Source organism: Ochotona princeps, chromosome 19 (genome assembly GCF_030435755.1).
Source record: "Ochotona princeps isolate mOchPri1 chromosome 19, mOchPri1.hap1, whole genome shotgun sequence".
Taxonomy (NCBI): Eukaryota; Metazoa; Chordata; class Mammalia; order Lagomorpha; family Ochotonidae; genus Ochotona; species Ochotona princeps.
Genome location: NC_080850.1, coordinates 2,533,045 through 2,554,212, shown reverse-complemented (window position 1 = coordinate 2,554,212; position 21,168 = coordinate 2,533,045). Strand labels below are relative to the sequence as shown.

At 60.1% G+C, this 21,168-nt stretch overlaps 1 protein-coding gene across 2 annotated transcripts in view; it reads left to right on the top strand.

Moving 5' to 3' along the window:
- UNC5A (unc-5 netrin receptor A) overlaps positions 1-21,168 on the top strand; it is a 57,274-nt gene that overhangs the window by 31,326 nt on the left and 4,780 nt on the right. The window contains exons 2-9 of one of the 2 annotated variants that reach the window (XM_058677429.1): positions 11,755-11,976; positions 16,347-16,490; positions 16,740-16,843; positions 16,994-17,174; positions 17,769-17,936; positions 18,494-18,658; positions 19,909-20,097; positions 20,183-20,485. In XM_058677429.1, the coding sequence (XP_058533412.1) occupies positions 11,755-11,976; positions 16,347-16,490; positions 16,740-16,843; positions 16,994-17,174; positions 17,769-17,936; positions 18,494-18,658; positions 19,909-20,097; positions 20,183-20,485 (1,476 nt within the window). The remainder of the gene's footprint in view (positions 1-11,754; positions 11,977-16,346; positions 16,491-16,739; positions 16,844-16,993; positions 17,175-17,768; positions 17,937-18,493; positions 18,659-19,908; positions 20,098-20,182; positions 20,486-21,168) is intronic. The other variant, XM_058677428.1, reaches the window with a different exon arrangement.

Below are 21,168 nucleotides of genomic sequence, written 5' to 3'. Positions count from 1 at the left end.
CCACTGTAGCCTCCTCCAGGCTGGACCCCAGGATCACCTGACCTCTTGTAATCTCACCCTGAATTTGCCTTTCACGCCTTCCACCCTGAAGGCATCAAGGAGGCAGGTCCTGGGACTGAAGGCTCAGAGAGGGGCAGCAGCTTGGTCCAGGCTGCCCAGCAAGGCCCAACCACCTCTCTCTTGTCTCCTTGCCCGGAGCCCCTTTTCGGGTGCATCTTCCAGCCCTGTCCTCTGCACTCAAAACACCTCCGAGCCCATTAAAGGGGCAGGAAAGATAATGAACAAACTGGGCAAACATGAAATCAATACCAGGAGAGATAAGTGGGACTGCCATTAAGGGAAATAAACAAGGTGGTAATTATTTGGACAGCGGGTAATTAAAACGGGGTGAGGGCTCATTACTGCCTCATCAGGGGTGTGATGGGCGCGGTCAGACACCCTCTTGGCAGCTGCAGTGTCACACCGGGACCCTAGCACCCTGGCTACTTCCTGTCCTGACTGGGGGGGGTCATCCTCTATGAGGACCCTACCCCACACCCTGTCCCTGGCCTATTAGTGCCTCTGTCTCTCCAGCTGGCTCATCCTGAGCCAGTCAGCAGCCTCATCAGCTGCAGCCCTGCCTCTCTCCCGCCTGTGCTGGAAAGGCTGTGCCACACCCAGACCACAGTAGCAGGTGAACCCTGGGGTCCTGGCCATTGCAGCAGAGCCGCCTAGGATGCACCAGACTCCAGGGCTCCCTTGGGGAGGTCCTGGTCATAATGGGTGCAGGGGAAGCAGAGAGGAAGGGGCTGAGAGGGCTGAGTGGGGCTGGAGCTGGCCATCATGCAGTCCTCTCGCCGGGTGGAGGTGGGGAGAAGGGAGGTAGCCCTTACCCCGGCTGTGACCTCTACAAGAGTCCAACAGACCTTGGATGTGGTCCAGTCTAGCTTTGGCTTGCCAACGTGTTTGGCCTACAACGTGTTTAAAATGTTTAATTAGTTGTCAACATTTTTAAATGAGAGATTTCACATCAAAAAGGGTTCCAGCTTCTCGTGGAAGGAAAAAAATTCCTGGCAGCCCCAGCAGCTGGGCATTGTGGTGAACATTTCAACCCCTGGGTAGGTGGTCAGGGCTGCTTCCCTCTTCCCAGCCCCCACCAAGCACCCCAAGCACAGGAATTTGCTATCTGTGTCCCAGTCCCACCCCCTCCGACATCCAGAGAAAGGCTGCGGCTGGACCACAATCCTGCAGCCAGCTAGAACCTGCATGGGCACCAGGACTCAGTTCCTCAATGCACAGCGGAGGGCTCTGCCTCTGCCCTCAGCAGGTGCATGCCCAGAGCCGGCCATGGAGAGTGATGGAGGGCTCACCTCTCCCACAAGCCCCAAGCTGGTGTGTAAGGGAGACCCCAGGTACCAGGCCCTGGACTGTACCCCAAGAAGGGGCAGCTCCAACCGCTGGTGCACTTGGGCACCCCGTCTGATGGAGGAGGCCCCCAGTTCACCAGCAGCCCTGCGGCACTGCACTAATGCCATCAGCCGCAGAGATGGGGAGCCAGTTGTGTATCCCCTGTTGTGGAGTCACAGGACCAGCTAGGGTTAGGAAGTGGGTAGGGGGGCCATGCCTAGGATGAGGGCCCCAGTTCTGGTTAGTGGGCTCAGCTAAGCAGGGCAGGTAATGAGGGATGAAGCCGCTGCTCTGGCTCTGGGGCAACCCAAGGGAGGGGCTGGCTGGCTTTTGCCCCACAGCCCATGGGAGCCTTAAGCGGAGGGGTTTGCAGTGTGGCCTCAGGCGTTCTTGGCAGAAATAGCATCAATTTGACACAGCTGAGGGTATGCTGAAGGCAAGTGGTTAGGGCAATACAGGGGTTGAGTAGCCAGTAGATGAGGGTGCGCAGATGGTGGGTAGCCACGGAGCAGAGGCCTGGCTGGTCTGAGACAACCCTGGAGGCCCTTAGGACACCACGGCGTGGTGCTCAGGGAAGTCCTGGGGATCAGGAGGCTGGGGGCACCTGAAGGGCTTGTTCTGTGCCTGGTGGGAAGTATAGCAGGCGTCCAGAGCAGGACAGCAGAGAAAGGGAAGTAAGGCTCACATGGAAGCCCTGGGCAGAGCTGTGGAAGCTGAATTCAGGAGAGGACAGAGCAGGGCAGCTGCGTGGATGGGGGACGGGGAAGGCGCAGTGAGGTGATCAACTCCTAAGGTGTTGCTGGTCCCGACCTCTGCCCCTGCCAGGGGCAGGTAGACACTGCTGTGAGCTGCAGCTGTCCCTGGGGGACTGGGTCTCTAGGAGGGGGTCCCGGGCAGGGGCTGGGCATCTCAGCTCCTAAGAATGGGGCCTGGAACAGCTGGAGACCTATGGGAACAACATCACCACCCTGCTGTGGGCAGTGCCCCCCAGGCACCTTCAGCTCAGCAGATGGCAACAACAGTGGACACGTGGCCACAAACGCTGAGGATCTGGCTGTAGCACATGTGATTCTGGGGGCTGTGCCCCGAGACTTGGCCAGTGCATCACGAGGGACGTGAGCCTCGTAGCAGGGCTGTGTTGGCCAGAGCCTGGCATGGCAGCCCTGGCACATCGTGTTCAGCTAGCATCTGCTGGCTTGAGCGAGAGACACTGTACCAGGCTGCCAGGTGTCCACCACTCACTGCCTTCTTTGCCTCCGTTTCCTTGCCTCTAAACCAGAGATTTAGCCATTCTGTGTCTTCTAGAACATCCTGGGGGAGTTAGCCCCATTGTCAGGCCATGACTATGTTTGGTGTGTGTGCACCTGCCAGCTGGGCTGTGGACCCTGGCCCCTGCCAGCCGGGGGCAGGTAGCTGTGGTCTTCCTGCTGCACACCCCAAGCTGCCGGCGCTCCTGAGCCACTTCTGGCCCCAGCTGTAGCCGCATTCACATTAAACCAGTGAGACATGAAATGTCGCCATTTCTGGGACAGGGGCTTTGATTTGATTAAATTAATTGCTGGCACCATTGTAGGGTCGCTGACGGGGTCATAAACGGCATTTGACATCCCCAGGCACTTGCCAAGGGCCGTGCTTGGGCTGGGGGCAGGTGTGTGTGTCAGGCTGAAGCTGTTAGGGGACTCTGGTGACCCTCAAGGGGGGGTAAGGAGGGAAGTCAGAGCCTGGAGCCTGGGTGGGGCTGTCTTTGTACCCAGCGGGGGAGCCAGGGACTCCAGTTCAGGCTGCACTAGGAAAACTGCGCCATTCCCACACACCTGTAGGTTCACCTGCTGAGGGACCCGGATGGAGACACCTGGGGTGTCTGAGAAGCAGGTGTGGTGTGTCCAGTCACGCTGTGGCCTGTAGCCAGGGGCTTTGCCCTTGATCTAGGGTCCCACTGTGCCAGCGATCACTGTGTGGCCTCCGGCACATGGGAGGACCCCTTCCTGCCCATCTACCCACCTGCCTTGCTTGTGTTCCCTCCCCTGGCCTCCCACCCTGCAGAGAACAGTGCCAGGAATTCTTTTATGTCTCTTTTCACCAGGGCAGCCCCAGGCCCTGGCAGGGCTCAGAGCTTGCATGTCGGCCCCCTGCCAAGATGTGGCAACGGGGCTGGGCCACCTGCTGTCCAACTCTGCCAGGTGAGCGGTAGGGGAGGACACACACACACACACACACACACACACATACACATTGAACCAGCGAAATATCCCAAAGCAGGAAAAAGCTTGCCTTCCTTCCCGGGGCTGTGCGACCACATAATTACCCTGGATTCCATTCTATTTAATTGCAGCTTATTAAATTCTAACCAGCCAATTATCAGCCACAATTACAGCTTAATTCGGGGACACAATAGCTATTTTATCGTTTGTTAATCAAATGCTTATTTAGACCTCAGCTTTATTAACTATTTCTCTGGCCTAAGGCGAGGCCCCTTGCAGGCAGGGGGCCTTGGGTGTGGTCCCACCCCCTCGAAGCTCTGCCCCCCACATCCTGGGAGTTTGCAGGTCCCTGTGCTGGTGGGGCTGGTGTGCCGGCAGCGGCGCAGGTGGAGCTGCCCAGGGCTGTGTATCAGTGGTGCACACTGGAGCACCTGGGCCTGGCCCTGGCCGTGTGCCCGGACTGCGGCAGTGAGCGTAACAGATGAGGTCCCTGCTGTCAGGGCCTGGCTTAAGGGAAGAGGGAGCTCGTCGAATGAGTGCCAGGGCAAGATGATGTCCAGTAATAGTGGCACAACAGGAACTGGCAATGGGATGGGCGGGGGCTGGGGGACAGAGGGCCTCCTGGAGGGATCTCTTTGAAGAGGTCAGAGCAGAGTGAGAACTAAGGGGTTCCAGAAGGGCAGCTGTTGTGCTGCAGGCAGCGGGATGAGCAGGTGCAAAGGCCCTGAGGTGAGGTCAGGAGGGAGAGGGTTTCTTTTTTTTTTTTTTTTCAATTTATTATCGTTGGAAAGGCATATCTGCAGAGAAGGAGACACAGAGAAAAATCTTCTGCTGATTCACTCCCTAAATGGTCATAAAGGACAGAGCTGAGCTGATCCAAAGCCAGGAGCCAGGAGCTTCTTTTCGGTCTCCCACACAGGTGCAGGGTCCCAAGGCTTTGGGCCGTCCTCGACTGCTTTCCCAGGCCACAAGCAGGGAGCTGGATGGGAAGTGGAGCAGCTGGGACATGAACCGGTGCCCATATGGGATCCAGGCGTTTGCAGGGGGAGGATGAGGCAATTGAGCCATTGCACAGCAGGGAGAGTTTGAGAAACAGATGGGGGCAGATGGGAGCGGAAGGAGAGGAGGCTAGAGGGCAGAGAGGAGGCAGGGTCAGACACCAGCCTAGGAGGATTGTTTGGCAAAAGCTTTTTGTGGGTCCCATGGCCTTCTGCATGTCCTGAGTGCCACATGGATCTAAAGAGCTGAGGGAAGAAACTCCGTGACCATCCGCCACACTGGTCTCCGCATCAGTAGTCGCTGTGTCCTCCTCTAGGGGCCTGTGCCTGTCCTTGTGACCAGGTCCCTGGAGCTCACTGGGGAGGAGGGTGACTTTCCTGCCATCCCAGGGAGGTGGCTGGGCTTCCGTGACACTTACACGTGTGCGTTTCCATGGAAACCAGAGTGCAGCGTCTGAATGTGAGGGATGAACTCAGGTCGGGGCGGGGTAGGGGGAACAACCCTGCCTTCTGGTGACACTGTGGGTGCTGGGACCCCATCACAGTCGACCCCGTCACAGTCACCCCCGTCTTTGTCCCGTCCCTCATCTGGTCAGCACGCGCTGGGCACAGGGAAGCTGGTGTCGGCGCTGTCCCTGCTCACCAAGGACCCTTTTCCTGGGGCGGCAGGTGGCTGCGAGGGGGCAGGCCGCATGCCTAACCCTCCCTGATCTCTGTGTGGGGTCAGCACTGTGTACCCGTTTCACACACATGCCGGGGGAGGCTGTGGACACAGGTAGCTCGCACAGGGATGTTTGGTGGGGCTCACATCCCCTGGGAAGCTGCTGGTGGGTGGGCAGTGCAGGCTCTTCTGTCTGGTGTCTAAGGGGTCCTGCGACCTCTTGCTCCAGGTCGGTGCCCTCCAAGGGTCACCTCCAGGCACACACCGTCTGTCTGCAAGTTGCCACCTGGCACCACGCAGCTCCTAATGTGTGCCCAAATGCTGGGCACAAGTGGGGGTATGGAGCGCCCCTGCCCTCCCAGCACCCCTCTGCCCTTCACCCCCTCACTCTCCCTCCCCTCAACCAGTGCAGAGCCTGCCCCTGCTTTTCAGAACCTGCTGGCACAGGGCACACGTGTCCATGTTTAAAAATAATAACCCACACAGCCGGCTCAGGCTGCACAGGTGGTCCCATCCCCCTGCATCTGAAAACCCACCAGCTCGCCACGGTACCCCAAGGCCTACGTTGCACCCCCTGCATTCCCACAGACAGCCCAGCACCTCCTCCCAGCCGCCTCCGGGGCCCTGCACAGCTGCATCAGCTTTTCCGTCTGTCTCCTTGCCGGCTGAGTCGTCTGAATGAGCGCCAGCTTGGAGCAAAGCAGGGCTGGTTTGCAGCCAAACTGGAGTCGTGTCCTCTACCTCCAGCCCTTGGTTTCTGGGCTCTGGTCCCGGTCCAGGGATGGATGTTCAACATGCATTCAGCACACACTGGGCACTCCCTGTGAGTCAGCACGGGCCAGGCTGTGCGCAGGGCCAGCGCAGCCACAGGGCGTGGCCTTGCTCTTGGAATGCCAGCACCTGATCGAGGGGGCAGACAGAACATCAAGGGAGCCAGGGCGATTTTTGAGCAAGGTTCTCTGAGGAGGTGTGGCCAGCTCAGCCTGGTGGTCAGGGCAGGCGTCTCAGAGGAGGTGATGTTTGAGCTGGGCACATGGACAATTGCTCTTACCCTCCACTCCAAGCTGGCTCCAGCTAAGTGAGTGAGACCTTGGTCTGTGTGCCTAGGAATGGGGTTTGCTGTGCCTTGAGGTTGGGGCGGGGAGGGGGGACCCTAGACCCCAGATGCCAGAAGTTGGCTTCTCTCTTCTGGCTGTTGCCATTCCCAAGCTGCTGCTCCAGACCTGTGAACATTCCCCCACCTTGCCCTTGGCTCACTGTGGCCCACAGGCCCTCCCCCTGCTGGTGGTCTGCAGCTCCAGGGCTCTGTGGCCAGAAATCAGCAGGGAGCTTCTGTCTTCCAAAGTACGAGCGCCAGATCCTGGGGCCCCACTGCTCAGGTGGGGTGGCCTGCATGTCTGCATGGGAACCAACAGGGAGCGTGGGGGCGGGGGAGTCAGCCTGAATGGGGGTCAGGCCTGGGGCTCTGGTCCTGATCTCAGGAGAAAATCAGATGCTGTTAGCCAGAAAGCAGGAGGGAGGCCGAGCCTGGCAAGAGTGATGCCAAAGCCCTCGAGGAATTGCAGGTGTGTCTGGGTGTTACGGGTGCAGCCCAGGGTGGGGGCGGGGGAGGACAGCACGGGCTCGAGTGCTGGGGAAAAGTAACAGCCCCCCCGGCACTCTCCTCTCCCCGCCTGGCCCTATGACCTCCAGGGTGCCACCACCAACTCCTGGGGATGGGGAGAGGCTGCCATGAGGCTCCCCAAGCAGGCAGTCTGCAATGAGGGGATGCAGTGCCCACCCCTCACCCAGAGCTGCTGGGCAGATGAGAGGAGCAGGTGGCAATGGGGGCTGGCAAGGCGCTGGCAGCTCTGGGAGGAGGCCAGGTGACACCCTGCCCCCCAGTCCGCCTCCCTGCTCCCAGGGATGGAGGCCTCACTGAGTTTGTTAATAGCTCGATTAATCACACCTCATAGTTCCGTGGGACTTTTAAAAATAAAACATTTGAAAGCGCTTTCACACCCACCCGGGCCTCAGAGCCACCTAGGCAAGTCTCACCCTCCTGGGGTGCAGGTGGGGGAGGGGGAGCCTGAAAAGGCAGCAGCGTAGCCAGAAGTGACCACGGATGGGTGTCCAGGAGCCCCTGACTGCTCATGATTGTGAAGAGAGCTCTGCTCCCTCCTCATGTCTCCCCGAGGGGATAGGCCACTCTGGGGCAAGCCCAACAATCTAGAAAGGAAGGTCAGTCATTGAACAAACACTCCATCCAGGAGCCAGACCTGGGCTCCTACCCCATGCAAGTTATGACCTCAGGGTAGATGCAGCCTTCCCAGTCCTGGATGTGTGTTGGAGGGGGGCTCGGGGTAGGGGGACGGGGGCTAAGGACAGTGTGGCGTGAATTCAGGAGGGCCTCCTGGAGAAGGCAGTGCTGGCTGATCTTCCTAGCTGACCAGGAGGGTTGAATTCACCACAGTTGGAGCCACTGGACACTCACGGCACCCCTGCAGGGAGGTCAGGCCAGGCCTTGCACACAGCCCCCAACATCTTAGTCTACCCTAAAAACTCCCAAGCTGGCCTCACTGGAAGCTGGAGGCTCGTCTAGGTCTCCTATGCAGGCACAGGAGTCCAGGCACCTGGGCCATCCTCTACTGCTCTCCTAGGAGCACTAGCAGGAAATAGGATGCGAAGTGGAGCAGCCAGCTTCCAAAGCAGTACCCATGTGGGATGGCTGGCACTGCAAGTGGAGGCTTAGCCGGTTGTGCCACAGTGAGGCCCCACCCCTTTTACCTTCTGTCAGCCTCGTGGGCATCTGAAAGGGGCCTGTGTGGTCTCATCAGGGTTGTCACAGTGCCTGGTAGGGTTCTTGACACAGGGTGGTACTCACATTTGAGTGAATGGGGACATTTCGTGGCTTAGGAAGAAGGGGACACAGGTCTCATGCTTAGCTACCCAGGGATCCCCTTACTCCGGGGAGGAGGGGCCGTTCCCATGGCACAGCCTGCCTGCAGTTCTGGGAGCCAAAGGCCCCTGCGGAACCTGCTGACGGATGGGATGCCTCTCCGACTGCCGGGTAGTGAGGCCACACAGTGTGCGAGTAGGGAGGTCATGCCCGGGCCTGATGGAGGAACCTGCAGGAACCAGGGCTAAGCGAAGCTGGGGATGGAGCCAGGGGCCCTGCTCCTTCTGCAGCGAGGGTGGGGATGCCACCTGCAACCCCCAGCTGTGATGAAATCCACCGCCCAGAGAGGACTGGTGTGGGGGAGGCAGGCCGAGGGAGGGGAGCCATGCTGGGGCCACCTTCTGGAGAGAAGGTAGGCAGATGCTAGATGTTGAGGAGGAGCGGGCAGAGAGCTGGGGTGGGCTGGTAGGGTCTTGGGGGACAGGTGAGTGTGCAGGAGAGGGCTGATGCCTCCATGGAAGCCATGCGGGCCGTGACACTGGCAGCCATGGGGCCCAGGGCGAGGCGGCAGCAGGTGGCAGAGCCCCAGCAGCTCTGCAGAAAGCTCACAGCATCACAGTCCAGGGCCGGCCCTACTCGGTGTAGGAGTGGGTAGAAGAGAGGCCCTTCCATGGCCCTGCTGCACCTGTGTTCAGGTGAGAGGCCTGACTGGCACCCTGGGGGGGGGGCGGGATGGTCGGGTCTCAGGTGCCAACCACAAGATTGAGGTGACAGAGCACAGCAGCTCAGAGTTCCCACGGGACCCCTGATAGGACTTGCACCCCACCATTCTGCCCAGTGCTGGCCTTCGCATGTCCTTGCTAGAGGGCAGAGCTGCAGCCTGAAGAGTGCCCCCTGGGGCCACCCAGGAAGTGCCCCCCTCCCAAGGTGGGGGAGGCCATGGCAGCGTAGCGTGACGGAGGCCCTGGAGAAGTGAGCTATGTCCCTTATTGGTCACAGTACATTTATTTTTCATTAGCAGTTAAATGCAGACATGAGGCATGGCACAGGGTTCAGCGGGCGGCCGAAGCAGGCAGTGCTGGGTACGCTTATGGACAGAGAGGCTGGGGGCGGGGCATACCCACTCCCTGTGCCACCCCTGCATCCCTACTCCCCCCCACCCCAGCTGCACCATTCTGTCAGACTTGGGAGGCCTGAACCCTATGGAGAAGCAGACTCAGTGGAGCCCCCTGCCTGGGCCAGGGCTGGCCCCTGGCAGTGACCTTGAGTAGCCACAGCGGGTCATGGGAGGGGCCCTGCCCCTGCCCCACACTTTTTGCATCCATGGTCGGAGCTGGGGTCGGGCCTCCATTCCCCATGTGTGAGGGTTGAGGCCGCCCCACCTCCGTCCACGCCCTCACTTTCCCGAGCCCACAGCACAAACCGCAGGGATGGTAGGGACGAGCCCAGGGCTGGGCTTAGGCAGGGCGCCCTCTTTCTGAAAGAGGGCAGACTCACTGCTGACAGACACCCACCACAAGCCTCTGAGAGACTCTGCCCCTGTGCCCTGAGGCACTGCCAACTCCGTGCCTGGCCTCCCTGTGAGTGCCCTGCTCCCTACCTGGTGAGAGTGACACCCCTGGGTGCTGCCAGCAGCTCACACTCACCAAGCCTCACAGCACCTCTCCCCCACCTTGCCATCAAGGATACAGGCTTGAGGTGGAGCCCTGGAAGCAGGCCCAGCCCAGCCTGCAATGGCCCTCTGGGACACCTGCCGGGGTTGGGGTGCAGGCCTGCTTTGTGGAAAGAAAGAGCCGGGGCACCAGAAGAGAAGGGGCAGCCTGCCCTGGGCAGGTTGGGTGGGGGAGGGGCCGGGTCCTGGGGGTCAACGTTACTGTTGAGAACCCTGGGTGGGCTCTGGATGCCGATGGGAGGGGGGAGCCCAAAAGGCCAGCCATGGGAGGGGGACTGTGGACTCTGTGGGTGGACCCGGTCTCTTTCTCACAAAGCCCCTACCTCCCCCAGGTCTCAGAAGCTCACCTTCCAATCCCCCCTCCTTTGTGCCAGGACCCCATTCACTGTTAAGCATGTCCTGCGGGGGAGGGGGGAATTACAGGGTCCCTGAGGCAGGGCAAGGCTGGGTGGGGGCACCCACCTCCTCTCAGGGGCACCAGTGGTGGAACTGACCAGTCAGCCTGCTCCTGGGGTCACTTCCCACTGGATCCCAGAACCGATGTCCTGTACAGTGACACACACACATCCCAGAGCCAATGACCTGCGCAGTCACACACACACACACACACACACACACACACACACACACACACACATCCCAGAGCCAATGACCTGCACAGCGAGACAGCACATACACACACACGCACACGAGTGCCCTGTGGGATGATTGTGGTTTTCAACTACAATGAGAAGGAAACCACATTCAAGTCTCCTGCAGAGAGTGCCCAGGGCCTGGGGCCCTCCATCAGATTCCCAGCTCCCAGCCTGCCCTTGCTGCCTGCATGTGCCTGGGAACTCAGGCCTGGTAGCAGCACTGCCAAGGACTCCTCCTCCAGATAGCCCTCCAGTATGCACCCCCACCAGCTCGCCTTTCTCCCTTGGTTCACTCTGTTCACTCCGTAGTTGTACCTGGAGCAGCTCCCCTGCCCTCGCAGCAATTCATATTTTTTTTTAAAGATTTTATTATTATTGGAAAGCCAGATATACAGAGAGGAGGAGAGACAGAGAGAAAGATCTTCCATCCGATGTTTCACTCCCCAAGTGAGCCGCAACGGGCCGGTACGCGCCAATCTGATGCTGGGAACCAGGAACCTCTGCCAGGTCTCCCATGCGGGTGCAGGGTCCCAATGCATTGGGCTGTCCTCAACTGCTTTCCCAGGCCACAAGCAGGGAGCTGGATGGGAAGTGAAGCTGCCGGGATTAGAACCGGCGCCCACATGGGATCCCAGGGCTTTCAAGGCGAGGAGTTTAGCCGCTAGGCCACGCAGCCGGGCCCCCTCGCAGCAATTCAAAGGGCTCCCCTGCCAGGCTGCCCAGCCCCCTTCAGCTTCCCCTGGGTTTGGGGGTGGGAGTTGGGGGTCCACAGTCTGGGTCTTCCTTCTGAACTTTTCCCACAGCAAAAGGGGAAAAGTTGCCTCCTGAGGTTGCACCCCCTCTCCCCGGCCCCTGTTTCTGTAGCCTATGGGCTGTTTCTGCCCGTTTTTCTTTTTCTTTTCTTAAAACACACACACACACACTTTCATTCATTTTTATTTGAAAGGTAGATTTTCAGAGAGAAAGATCCTCCATTTACTAGTTCACTCCCCAGATGGCTGCAACAGCCAGAGCTGAGCCAGGTGCCCCCTCTTGGTCGCCCACACGGGTACAGGGTCCCAAGCACCAGCCTCTGCCGCCTTTTCAGTCGTAAGCAGAGTTGGATTAGAAGCGGAGCAGCCAGAGATGCTGGCACTTGCGGGTAGAGGGTTAGCCTGTTGAGGCACTGTGTCAGCCCCTTCTGCCCGGTTTTGCAAGGAGGACCCTGAGGCTCAGGAGGCGGGCCAACCTCACTCCCCCCACCTCTGCCCCGGGGTGTGTTCCAAGCTGTGTCCCTGCCCTGGGGAGCACAGGGCTTACCTGCCGTCTCTGATTCCACCGCAGGTGCCCAGCAGAGCGCCACGGTGGCCAACCCCGTGCCTGGTGGCAATCCTGAGCTGCTTCCCCACTTCCTAGTGGAGCCCGAAGACGTGTACATCGTCAAGAACAAGCCGGTGCTGCTGGTGTGCAAGGCCATGCCTGCCACACAGATCTTCTTCAAGTGCAACGGGGAGTGGGTGCGCCAGGTGGACCACGTGATTGAGAGGAGCACGGACAGCAGCAGTGGTGAGGCCAGACAGGGGCAACCCGCTAGACACCTGCTCCACCTGCAGGTGGCAAGGGTGGAAGGGTGTCCAAGCACCCCCCGAACCACCAAGCCGGGCAGGAGTGTCACGGCTGGGAGCCCGTGTGTGCACACAGAGGCCTCCAGGAGCCCCCACTCCTCGCTAGCTCAGTGGGAGAATGAAAGGGAGACCTTTCCCCAGGGGCACCAGGGAGTGGTGGGGCAGCAGGGACGAGCCAGGGCATCCAGGCAAGAGATGCCCACACAGGGAAGGGCGCTACAGGCAATGAGTCCCACACACTTGGAGATCGTCTCTTCTGAGCATGCCTTCCTTCATTCCCATGTTCCCTGAGCACCCCCTACCTGTTGGGGACAGCCCCCCAAAGTCCCACGCAGACAGAGGAGATAGGATCGAGGCTGCCCAGGAAACCCAGAGAGGCTGCTTGGGGGAGGTGCTGCACGGATGGAGGAAGGTGTGAGGATTGCTCAGGGAGAGGAAGAGGAGGAAGGCTTCCCTGGAAAGGGCCGCAGTGCAGTGGGGACAAACACGGACACTGGGCCAGGAAAGGGGCTGGGGCTCCAAGGAGGAGGAGCCCCGGGATGGGCCTTCAAGCTACCTGGAAGTGAGCCTGGCACACAGGTGACAGGGAGGTGGGGGCTCACTCTTAGAGGCCCTGGGAACCTGAGCAGGCTATGGGAGACCCAGTCCTGGCAAAGGGAGCCTGGAGGAGGGCGGTGCCTGGAGAGGTTCTGGGGGATAATCCAGAGAGCAGAGGGCTGCATTCTTAGAAGCACCTGCCAAGGAGATTGAAGCCTCAACTAGGACTGGTCCTGGGCCCCCAAAGGGTGTAGCAGTCATGCCCCTCACCCACCTACCCCCACGTCTGCCATCACTGGTCTCTGTGCACTCAGTGGAGCTCTAGAGGACAGGGGGTGGTCTCCTGGCTCCCTCTTGCCCCTTCTCTGGGTAAGCGTTTCCTGGCCAGGCCCCAGAGCCCTGTGCTTCCCTGGCCTTCTGCCTGTCTGCTGCTTGCAGTTTGTTCTCTGTGGTCCTCGTGCATGAGCCGAGTACCTGCCCAGTGCCCGGCTCTGTGCTGGGTACAGGAATTCAGCTCTTTTTTTTATTTTTATTTTTTTATTTTATTTTTTTTTTAGATTTATTTATTTTATTACAAAGCCAGATATACAAAGAGGAGGAGAGACAGAGAGGAAGATCTTCCATCCGATGTTTCACTCCCCAAGTGAGCCCCAACGGGTCGATGCGCGCCAATCCGATGCCGGGAACCAGGAACCTCTTCCAGGTCTCCCACGCGGGTGCAGGGTCCCAATGCATTGGGCCGTCCTCGACTGCTTTCCCAGGCCACAAGCAGGGAGCTGGATGGGAAGTGGAGCTGCCGGGATTAGAACCGGCGCCCATATGGGATCCCGGGGCGTTCAAGGCGAGGACTTTAGCCGCTAGGCCACGCCACCGGGCCCAGGAATTCAGCTCTTATGCAAGTGACCTAGCTCTGGCTCCCTCCTCCGGGGAGGGAGATGGAGAATGGCAGTGCCAACTATGGCCCAAGAAAGTTCTGGATGCCAGGACCAGAAGTGTCAGCACGGCAGCTTTACGGGTCAGGTGGGAGGGTCTGAATCGCAACCCCTTGTCCCTCCCTGCATCCGACCTCAATTTACTGAAGCTGTAAAATGGGAAGATGGCGAACCCCCTTGCTCGTTCATAGGGAGAGGTTGAGATCTTACACACCCAGCTGGTGGTCAGTGCCAGGCAGTTCCTGTCCCCTCTCCTCGCCTCCTCTCGCCCACACACAAAGCCACTTTGTGGCACAACGAGCCTTCCCACCCTTGAGGCAAGGGCCCCAGGCCAAGAGCAGGAGACATGGAGAAAACTCCAGCTTTGAGGATCTGGAACCTGCTGAAAAGCCCTAGAACAGCACTTGTTGTCTGCTACCCCAGGTCTTGGCATGCCTGATTTGGCTGGTTTGGCTGTTACCCAGGCCCTGACCTGAATGAGCAATCATAGGTCTGGGCCAGACCTCGAAGCAGGCTCGCTGGCCAGGTTCCCCTGGGCTTGTGCCATTCAGGCCAGGCTGACAAGCAGAGCTGGAAGGGCCACCTCCCACCTGTAGCTACCGGCCCGCTGCTACCCAGAGCGTTCAACCTTAGGCCTCCCACGGCAGACACTTCTGAATTACCATTGATCTCATTGATCTTTCAACACAAAGCCAGTGCGTGCCTTGTAGCAGAAAGAGGCTTTCCTTACCAGCCCACCCGCAGATGACGGGGGCACCATGTGGCCACACAGACCAGAAAGCCTGCCCACATGCATCCTGGAGTCAGCCAGTTGCGGCAGGCGTAGGAGTTTTGCCCAAATCCATGGTCTTCACTCTGTATATGGGGCTGGGGTGTGATGGACAGACCCCATCACCAACAGGAGCTTGAAATTTGCAAAAACCCACCTTTGGAGTCCAGCAGGGGGGCACTTTACTGTGTTTTAAACAGATGAGAAACTGAGAGAGCAAACCCCAGCTCAACCTCACACCCCAGCCAACAACCCTGCCAAGAATCCTCAGCGTGCCCACATGCCTCAGGGCAGCCAACCTGGTACACCACCCCGCCACCACCACCCTGCCTTCCTATGGTCATTCCCCAAGCCTGCCACCTGCTCACACGTGTCCACTCTGTACAGATCGCGGTGTACCTGGGAACTGCTCCCAGTACCAGGTGCTGAAGGAGCTCTGGGGCAGAGGGCGTGCCTCCCAGTCAGAGGTCCAGCAGGGCAGGGTCTGGTCCCTCACCCACCTCTGCTCAGGGCCCTCCTGCAGCTTTGGGGGCCCAAGAGTCTCCTTCTCGGGCCAGCTGGGAAGTCACTGCAGTCGTGACCACCATTAATGCTGGACAGGGGTAAGAGAGGACAAAGGGAAAAGGAAGGAAACTTAAATTTAGTGCCAGTCTCCCAAACTGTTCTCCTGGGCACTGGTGGTGGGTGCCCTGGGCAGCGCAGAAAAACCCGTCCAACCAGGGCAAGAGATGTGCCCCAGAGGCTGAGAGGAGAAAAGGGATGGGGGAGGGAAAGACCTTCTCCAGCCACAACTTGTTCTCAACTAAGACCTCTCTCCCCAAGACACCTGTGGCAGCTGATGCCTGGGCTTGTCCTGTGCGCGGATCCTGTGGGGCCACCTCATGCGGGTCAGCCGCAGGTGCAGGGCCTCGGTGCCTCATGGGGTAGCAAAGGGAGAGTGGGAGAAAAGCCCAACGACCTAGCTATGGTGACCGCAGCCAGAGGGGACACTTCCATGCCTGTGAAGCCAGCTGGTGACAGGGAAAAGGACAGGGGTGAGATGAGAGGCTGAGCCACAGCTAGGGAGAGATGCAGGGAGGGGCAGGGGGAGAAATGAAGAAGGCAGCTTGGTCTCTCTGAGCTGCCTCTCTGAGCTCGCAGCCCTAATTGAATTTCTCTGTTAACAATGGAAACACACTGGCTGCAGGCCCCCCTCTCTCTTTCTGATAAGCCAATGACCCGAGGGAAATTGGGGTCAGGAGGAGGAGACAGTTGGAAACAATCTTTTCTCACTCTTGGGGACACTGGTTGTGGCTATAGACAGGAGTGAGGGGTGAGGGGCAGACGGGGGTGGGGGTGACTGGCATCTCCCTGCTGGGTAGACAGAAGGGTCTCTGGGGCTGGCCCGGCATCCCCTGCTGTCAGGGTGCAGCGGGTGGCAGAGTGTGGGAGCTGAACTGTACAGGCTTCCCCACCCCCACCCCGCAGCTCGGGTAAGCCAGCCCCTCCTGGGGTCCTGTAGGCCTATGCGAGTTTGTGCGGCCCCCTCTTTGCAGACCAGAGAGTGGGAACAGTACCATCCATGGACGAGTGTGGGACGGGATCCCATCGGTAAAGGCCTTGCTTAGTCCCAGGGGTCTATTACCTTCCGTGTGAAGGCTTTCACTGTAATTGTTAATAGGTGTTATTACATTATCCACCTGCTCATCCCCCCAAGGAAGGGGCCCAGTGCCGCCTCCCGGCTCCCTCACTCACAAAGGGCTACACCTCAGCCATCTGCCTCACAGAACAGGGCTCTGGGCTCCCTGCAGGCTAATACTGTGCCCCAAGTCACAACAGAAGTCCTCAGGAGTGTGACAGGGAGCCAGGCCTTGGGTCACAGAGGACAGTAAGGGGAGGTGAAGTGCCCACATTTGACCTGCAGGAGACACAAGGCCAGTGCGCCCAGACCTCTCCCTAGCCGCACCCCACAGCCCAGACAGGCGTTGCCCTGAGTCAGCACCCCGCCAGAGGTGATGGGCAAGGCAGGGATCCCACATACTGCGGAGGAGCTTCGTGGTGCCCCGCCCAGCCAGCCATCCCTCCTGCCCGCAGGGCTGCCCGCCATGGAGGTGCGCATCAATGTCTCGAGGCAGCAGGTGGAGAAGGTGTTTGGGCTGGAGGAGTACTGGTGTCAGTGCGTGGCATGGAGCTCCTCAGGCACCACCAAGAGCCAGAAAGCCTACATCCGCATCGCCTGTGAGTCCCAGTGGACCCTGGGGAGCGGGAGGGACTGTCACCGGCAAACAGGGCAATAGGCTTCCTGGAGGAGGCATTTGAGAACACCTCACAGCACTGTCTTGAGAGATGGAAATAGTGCCTATGGCCACAGCCCTTGCCACTGCCATACCCCTACCCCCGGGTGATTCGTGCTCCCTCTTGCCACATGCTGCAAGACTGAGTGACTGGGCACAGTGCTTGTCGGGGACACACTTGTCTTTCTTGCAGATTTGCGCAAGAACTTTGAACAGGAACCGCTGGCCAAGGAGGTGTCCCTAGAGCAGGGCATTGTGCTACCCTGCCGCCCGCCAGAGGGCATCCCCCCAGCCGAGGTGAGCATGGGGTTCCCATGCCTACTGCACAGTGGGCAGGACTCCCTGATCTCCACCTGCCCGGCCTCCAGTCCCATCCACCTGCCTCACCCCCACCTCTGTTTGGGTTGGCCCGTGTGGGCCGCCTGCAGTGGCCTGGCTCCTCCCCAGGTGGAGTGGCTGCGGAACGAGGACCCGGTGGACCCGGCTCTGGACCCCAACGTGTACATCACTCGGGAGCACAGCCTGGTGGTGCGACAGGCCCGCTTGGCCGACACGGCCAACTACACCTGCGTGGCCAAGAACATCGTGGCGCGTCGACGCAGCGCCTCAGCCGCTGTCATCGTCTACGGTGGGCCCCCAGGCACCCACTGGTGGGGTGGAGGGTCTTCCCAGCCACTGCGGTGCCGCAGTGGGAGTCCTGTGGTTGGCAGGGTGGAAAGTGGTTGTGGAGTCAGGGGCACCTGGCTGAGCAGCCTCCTGGCATGCTGTGTGTCCCAGGGTAGGAGGGGTGCTGGGCTAGGGTGTGGGAAAGGACAGGGTGCAGGCTGGACAGCTGTGGGTGGAGGCACAGCACAGAAGAGGTCAGGGAACAAGAGAGGTGACAGATGACCCCAATGTTTCTAGCAGAGGTCAAGCTGGCCCAGACTCCCCCCACCCACAGCCCCCTGCCTCCACCCAGGAGCAGTCAGTGGAGGAGGCTGGGAGTTGCCCTGTGAGAGACTGGGCTCACCACCAAGCAGCTGAAGCCTGGCCTGGCCGTCCAGGTTAAGGGAGGATTGGGCAGCGGGTGCTCCAGGCTGGCAGCCCCTGGGGCTTCCTTCCTCAACCCAGCGCAGACAGCCCCTCTGTGTCCCACCCTCATGTCCCATCCCCAGGGCCAACACGTCAGAGAAGGCCCCCCCAGCCCCTGCTCCCTGACCCCAGTCCTTCTCTGTCCGGCCAGTGAACGGTGGGTGGTCGACGTGGACCGAGTGGTCTGTCTGCAGCGCCAGCTGTGGGCGCGGCTGGCAGAAACGGAGCCGGAGCTGCACCAACCCGGCGCCTCTCAACGGGGGCGCCTTCTGTGAGGGGCAGAATGTCCAGAAAACAGCCTGCGCCACCCTGTGCCCAGGTACCAGCGGCCGCCGCCTCCCGCATCGCTCCTCACCACGCCATCTCTCCGCGTCTCGGCTCCATCACGCCCACCAGCCTGCCCGCCATGGCTCCATCCCACCCGCCCGCCACGCAGGGCCAGGCTCAGTTGGAGGCAGGGGTCGGGAGCAGAGAGTGGTCAGCGGCAAGGCTCAAGCTGTGCACGGGCTGGGGCTTGGGATAGGTTCCAAGACACAAGGGGCTGAGGTCAGCCTGGGGCTGCAGAATCTACTTGGGCCAGGGATCAGAAGGGCCCTTGGGGGGCCAGGAGTCCTTGCTGTCCAAGGGCCAGGACAGCCTCCTTGGCATGGCGACAAGCCAAGTAGCCCCCAGTGTCCTCTGTGCCTCCCGTCATGAGCATGCGTCATCACGGCCAGCTGGACACCAGAGGGCGTGCAGATCAGCGGGCCCGGCCTTGGCGTTGTCGCCTGCTTGGTCCCCATATCTGTCAGAGCCACTGGCAGATCGCCTGGGGCTGCCTCTCTGGGTTGACCATGCCGTCTTCTCTCTCTTCGCCCATGTCTATCTCTTGAATAGTGGATGGCAGCTGGAGCCCGTGGAGCAAGTGGTCGGCTTGTGGGCTTGACTGCACCCACTGGCGGAGCCGCGAGTGCTCGGACCCAGCGCCCCGCAACGGAGGCGAGGAGTGCCATGGTGCCGACCTGGACACCCGCAATTGCACCAGCGACCTCTGCGTGCACAGTGAGTCCTGTCTGCACTTCCATTGCTCAGTGGGGCCTGGCGAGGTGCTGCTGGTTCTTGGGGGACCTACCATGTCACATGCTACACTCTCCTCCAAGCTCAGACCCTCATGGAGCCCCCCATCTCATCTCATGCACACCCACTCACACATGCCCAGCACTCTTCGCATACCCACTTGGCCCACACACATGCGTCTGCCCACATTCCCCAAATCCATCTCCCAGTGCACACACAACTCCTATGGGGATGCCAGGTTGACGAGGCCTGTTAATTACAAGGCCATAACTAACAATTAAAGATCTTGGTTGGATTTTTTTTCCCCCTAGAAGGTACCCTCCCCCATTCTTTCTACTAAAAACCTAATTATCTGTGTCAATTCTTTTCTGATGGACATTTCTTCCCTTATGCAAAGCCCTTCTAAAATCAATACCGCCTCCTCCAGGCAGTCAGGCACTCCCCCTGAGGCCTGGGGGAGGCAGGCAGAGAGGAGGCCTCCCAAGACCTGCCTGTCTGCCAGCCTGGGCACTACGGTAGCCAGGAGCAGATGCCCCAGGCATGGAGCTGCTTCCCTGGCTCTGACAGAACACCTGCTGGCTACCTTGTGATATAGGAGTTCTATTTGGGTGGCTCAGGCAGCCTGGCAAGCAGCTCTGGGAAGGCCACATCCAGGTATAATCACAGAGGGAAGTGCCTGGGAGTGGCAGGGAGGCCAGGGGAGCCAGGGAGAGGCCAGCCAATCCACCACAATCCTTCTGAAGAGAACCAGTCATGGTCCACTGAGAGCCAACTTAGTGACATCACAGCCCCTCTCCCCTTAATCCCCAGCCTACACCTGCCACCTCCCACCATATCCCACTGCCTGGTACCCTCACTCTGGGGCACACTACAGTCATGGCCTCCTGCTTTGAGAGAATCCCTGGTGTTCATCTCCTGCCCCCAACTCCCCTGGCACACCACCTCAGCAACTGCCACCGCACCCCGCCCCAGGGAAGCAATGCTTTCCCTCCTCGAGGCCTTAGCCTGAACCTGCAGCGTGCAGGGATGTGAACTGCTTCGAGTCCCAGGCCAGGCTGTGGCAGATGCAGGGCTGGGCTGCCCACGTGCTAACTCCTGGCTCCCTGCCACAAGTGTCCAGTGCCCAGCAAGTGCTGACGCCTCATCCTCCTTGGAGGGAGCCCACTGACCTCCTCTTCCCAGCCCCACATCCCTGCCTTGCCCAAGGCCATGTGCTCCTCCCTTCTGCCCCACAGCCGCCTCAGGCCCCGAGGACGTGGCCCTGTACGTGGGCCTCGTGGCTGTGGCTGTGTGCCTCATCCTGCTACTGTTGGTCCTCATCCTCGTTTACTGCCGCAAGAAGGAGGGGCTGGACTCAGATGTGGCTGACTCTTCCATCCTGACCTCCGGCTTTCAGCCCGTCAGCATCAAGCCCAGCAAAGCAGGTAAGACCCCCTGCCACCTCCAAGGCAGTGCTCGTGGGGAATCCCTGGCGCTGCCCTCTGAGCCCCCGGACTTCTGTCCCTGCAGACAATCCCCACCTGCTCACCATCCAACCGGACCTCAGCACCACCACCACCACCTACCAGGGCAGCCTGTGTCCCCGGCAGGACGTGTCCAGCCCCAAGTTCCAGCTCACCAATGGACACCTGCTCAGCCCCCTTGGGGGCGGCCGCCACACGCTGCACCACAGCTCGCCCACCTCCGAGGCTGAGGATTTCGTGTCTCGCCTGTCCACCCAGAACTACTTCCGCTCCCTGCCCCGAGGCACCAGCAACATGGCCTATGGGACCTTCAACTTCCTCGGGGGCCGGCTAATGATCCCTAACACAGGTTGGAGGGACCCCAACGTATCTGGGGGGCTGTAGGAGACCCAGCTGTTCTGTTGGAGAAGAGAGGGATGGTCTGGACGCCCCTCCTGCAATCCCCCTCCATCCCATTCCTCCCACTCCCCCCACTCTTTCTTGTGTGGCTGAACCAAGCCAACAAGGAAGGGGGCCAAGAGAGCCCAGCAGGGAGTAGGGCATGGCGGCTGACATGGGGCTGTGGTTGCACCTGTCTCCCTCTTGCTGGCTGCCGACCTGGGTCTTTTGCACAGCTGTCCAGTGGGGCTGGGGAAGGAGGGGGTGCCAGAAGTCTCTCCGTGTCTCCTCTTGTCAGACTCCAGAGATGCTGACAGGGGTCACCTTTGGAGGAATTTCGGCTCTTTGCCTGTGGCATGGCATCCTGCCCCCGCTCGGCTTTCCTGAGCCTCCTCCTCCTCCTCCTTCTCGGTCTCCTCCCAGCGCCCTGCACACTGCCCCGCCCACCCTGTGGCTCCAGCCACAGAGTCTGTACAGATTGTGTCCACTCCGCCACCCCAGGCCCAGCTGGCCCTGCACCAGCACTGTGTTCGCAGCCACCTCCCAGGCATGTCCATCTGGGCATCTCTTGGCACCCCAGCTTGCTCGTGCCTAAAACAGATCCATCTCCCACCCTCCTCTGCCCGAGCGGCCTCCTTCTCTGCTTTCCCCAGC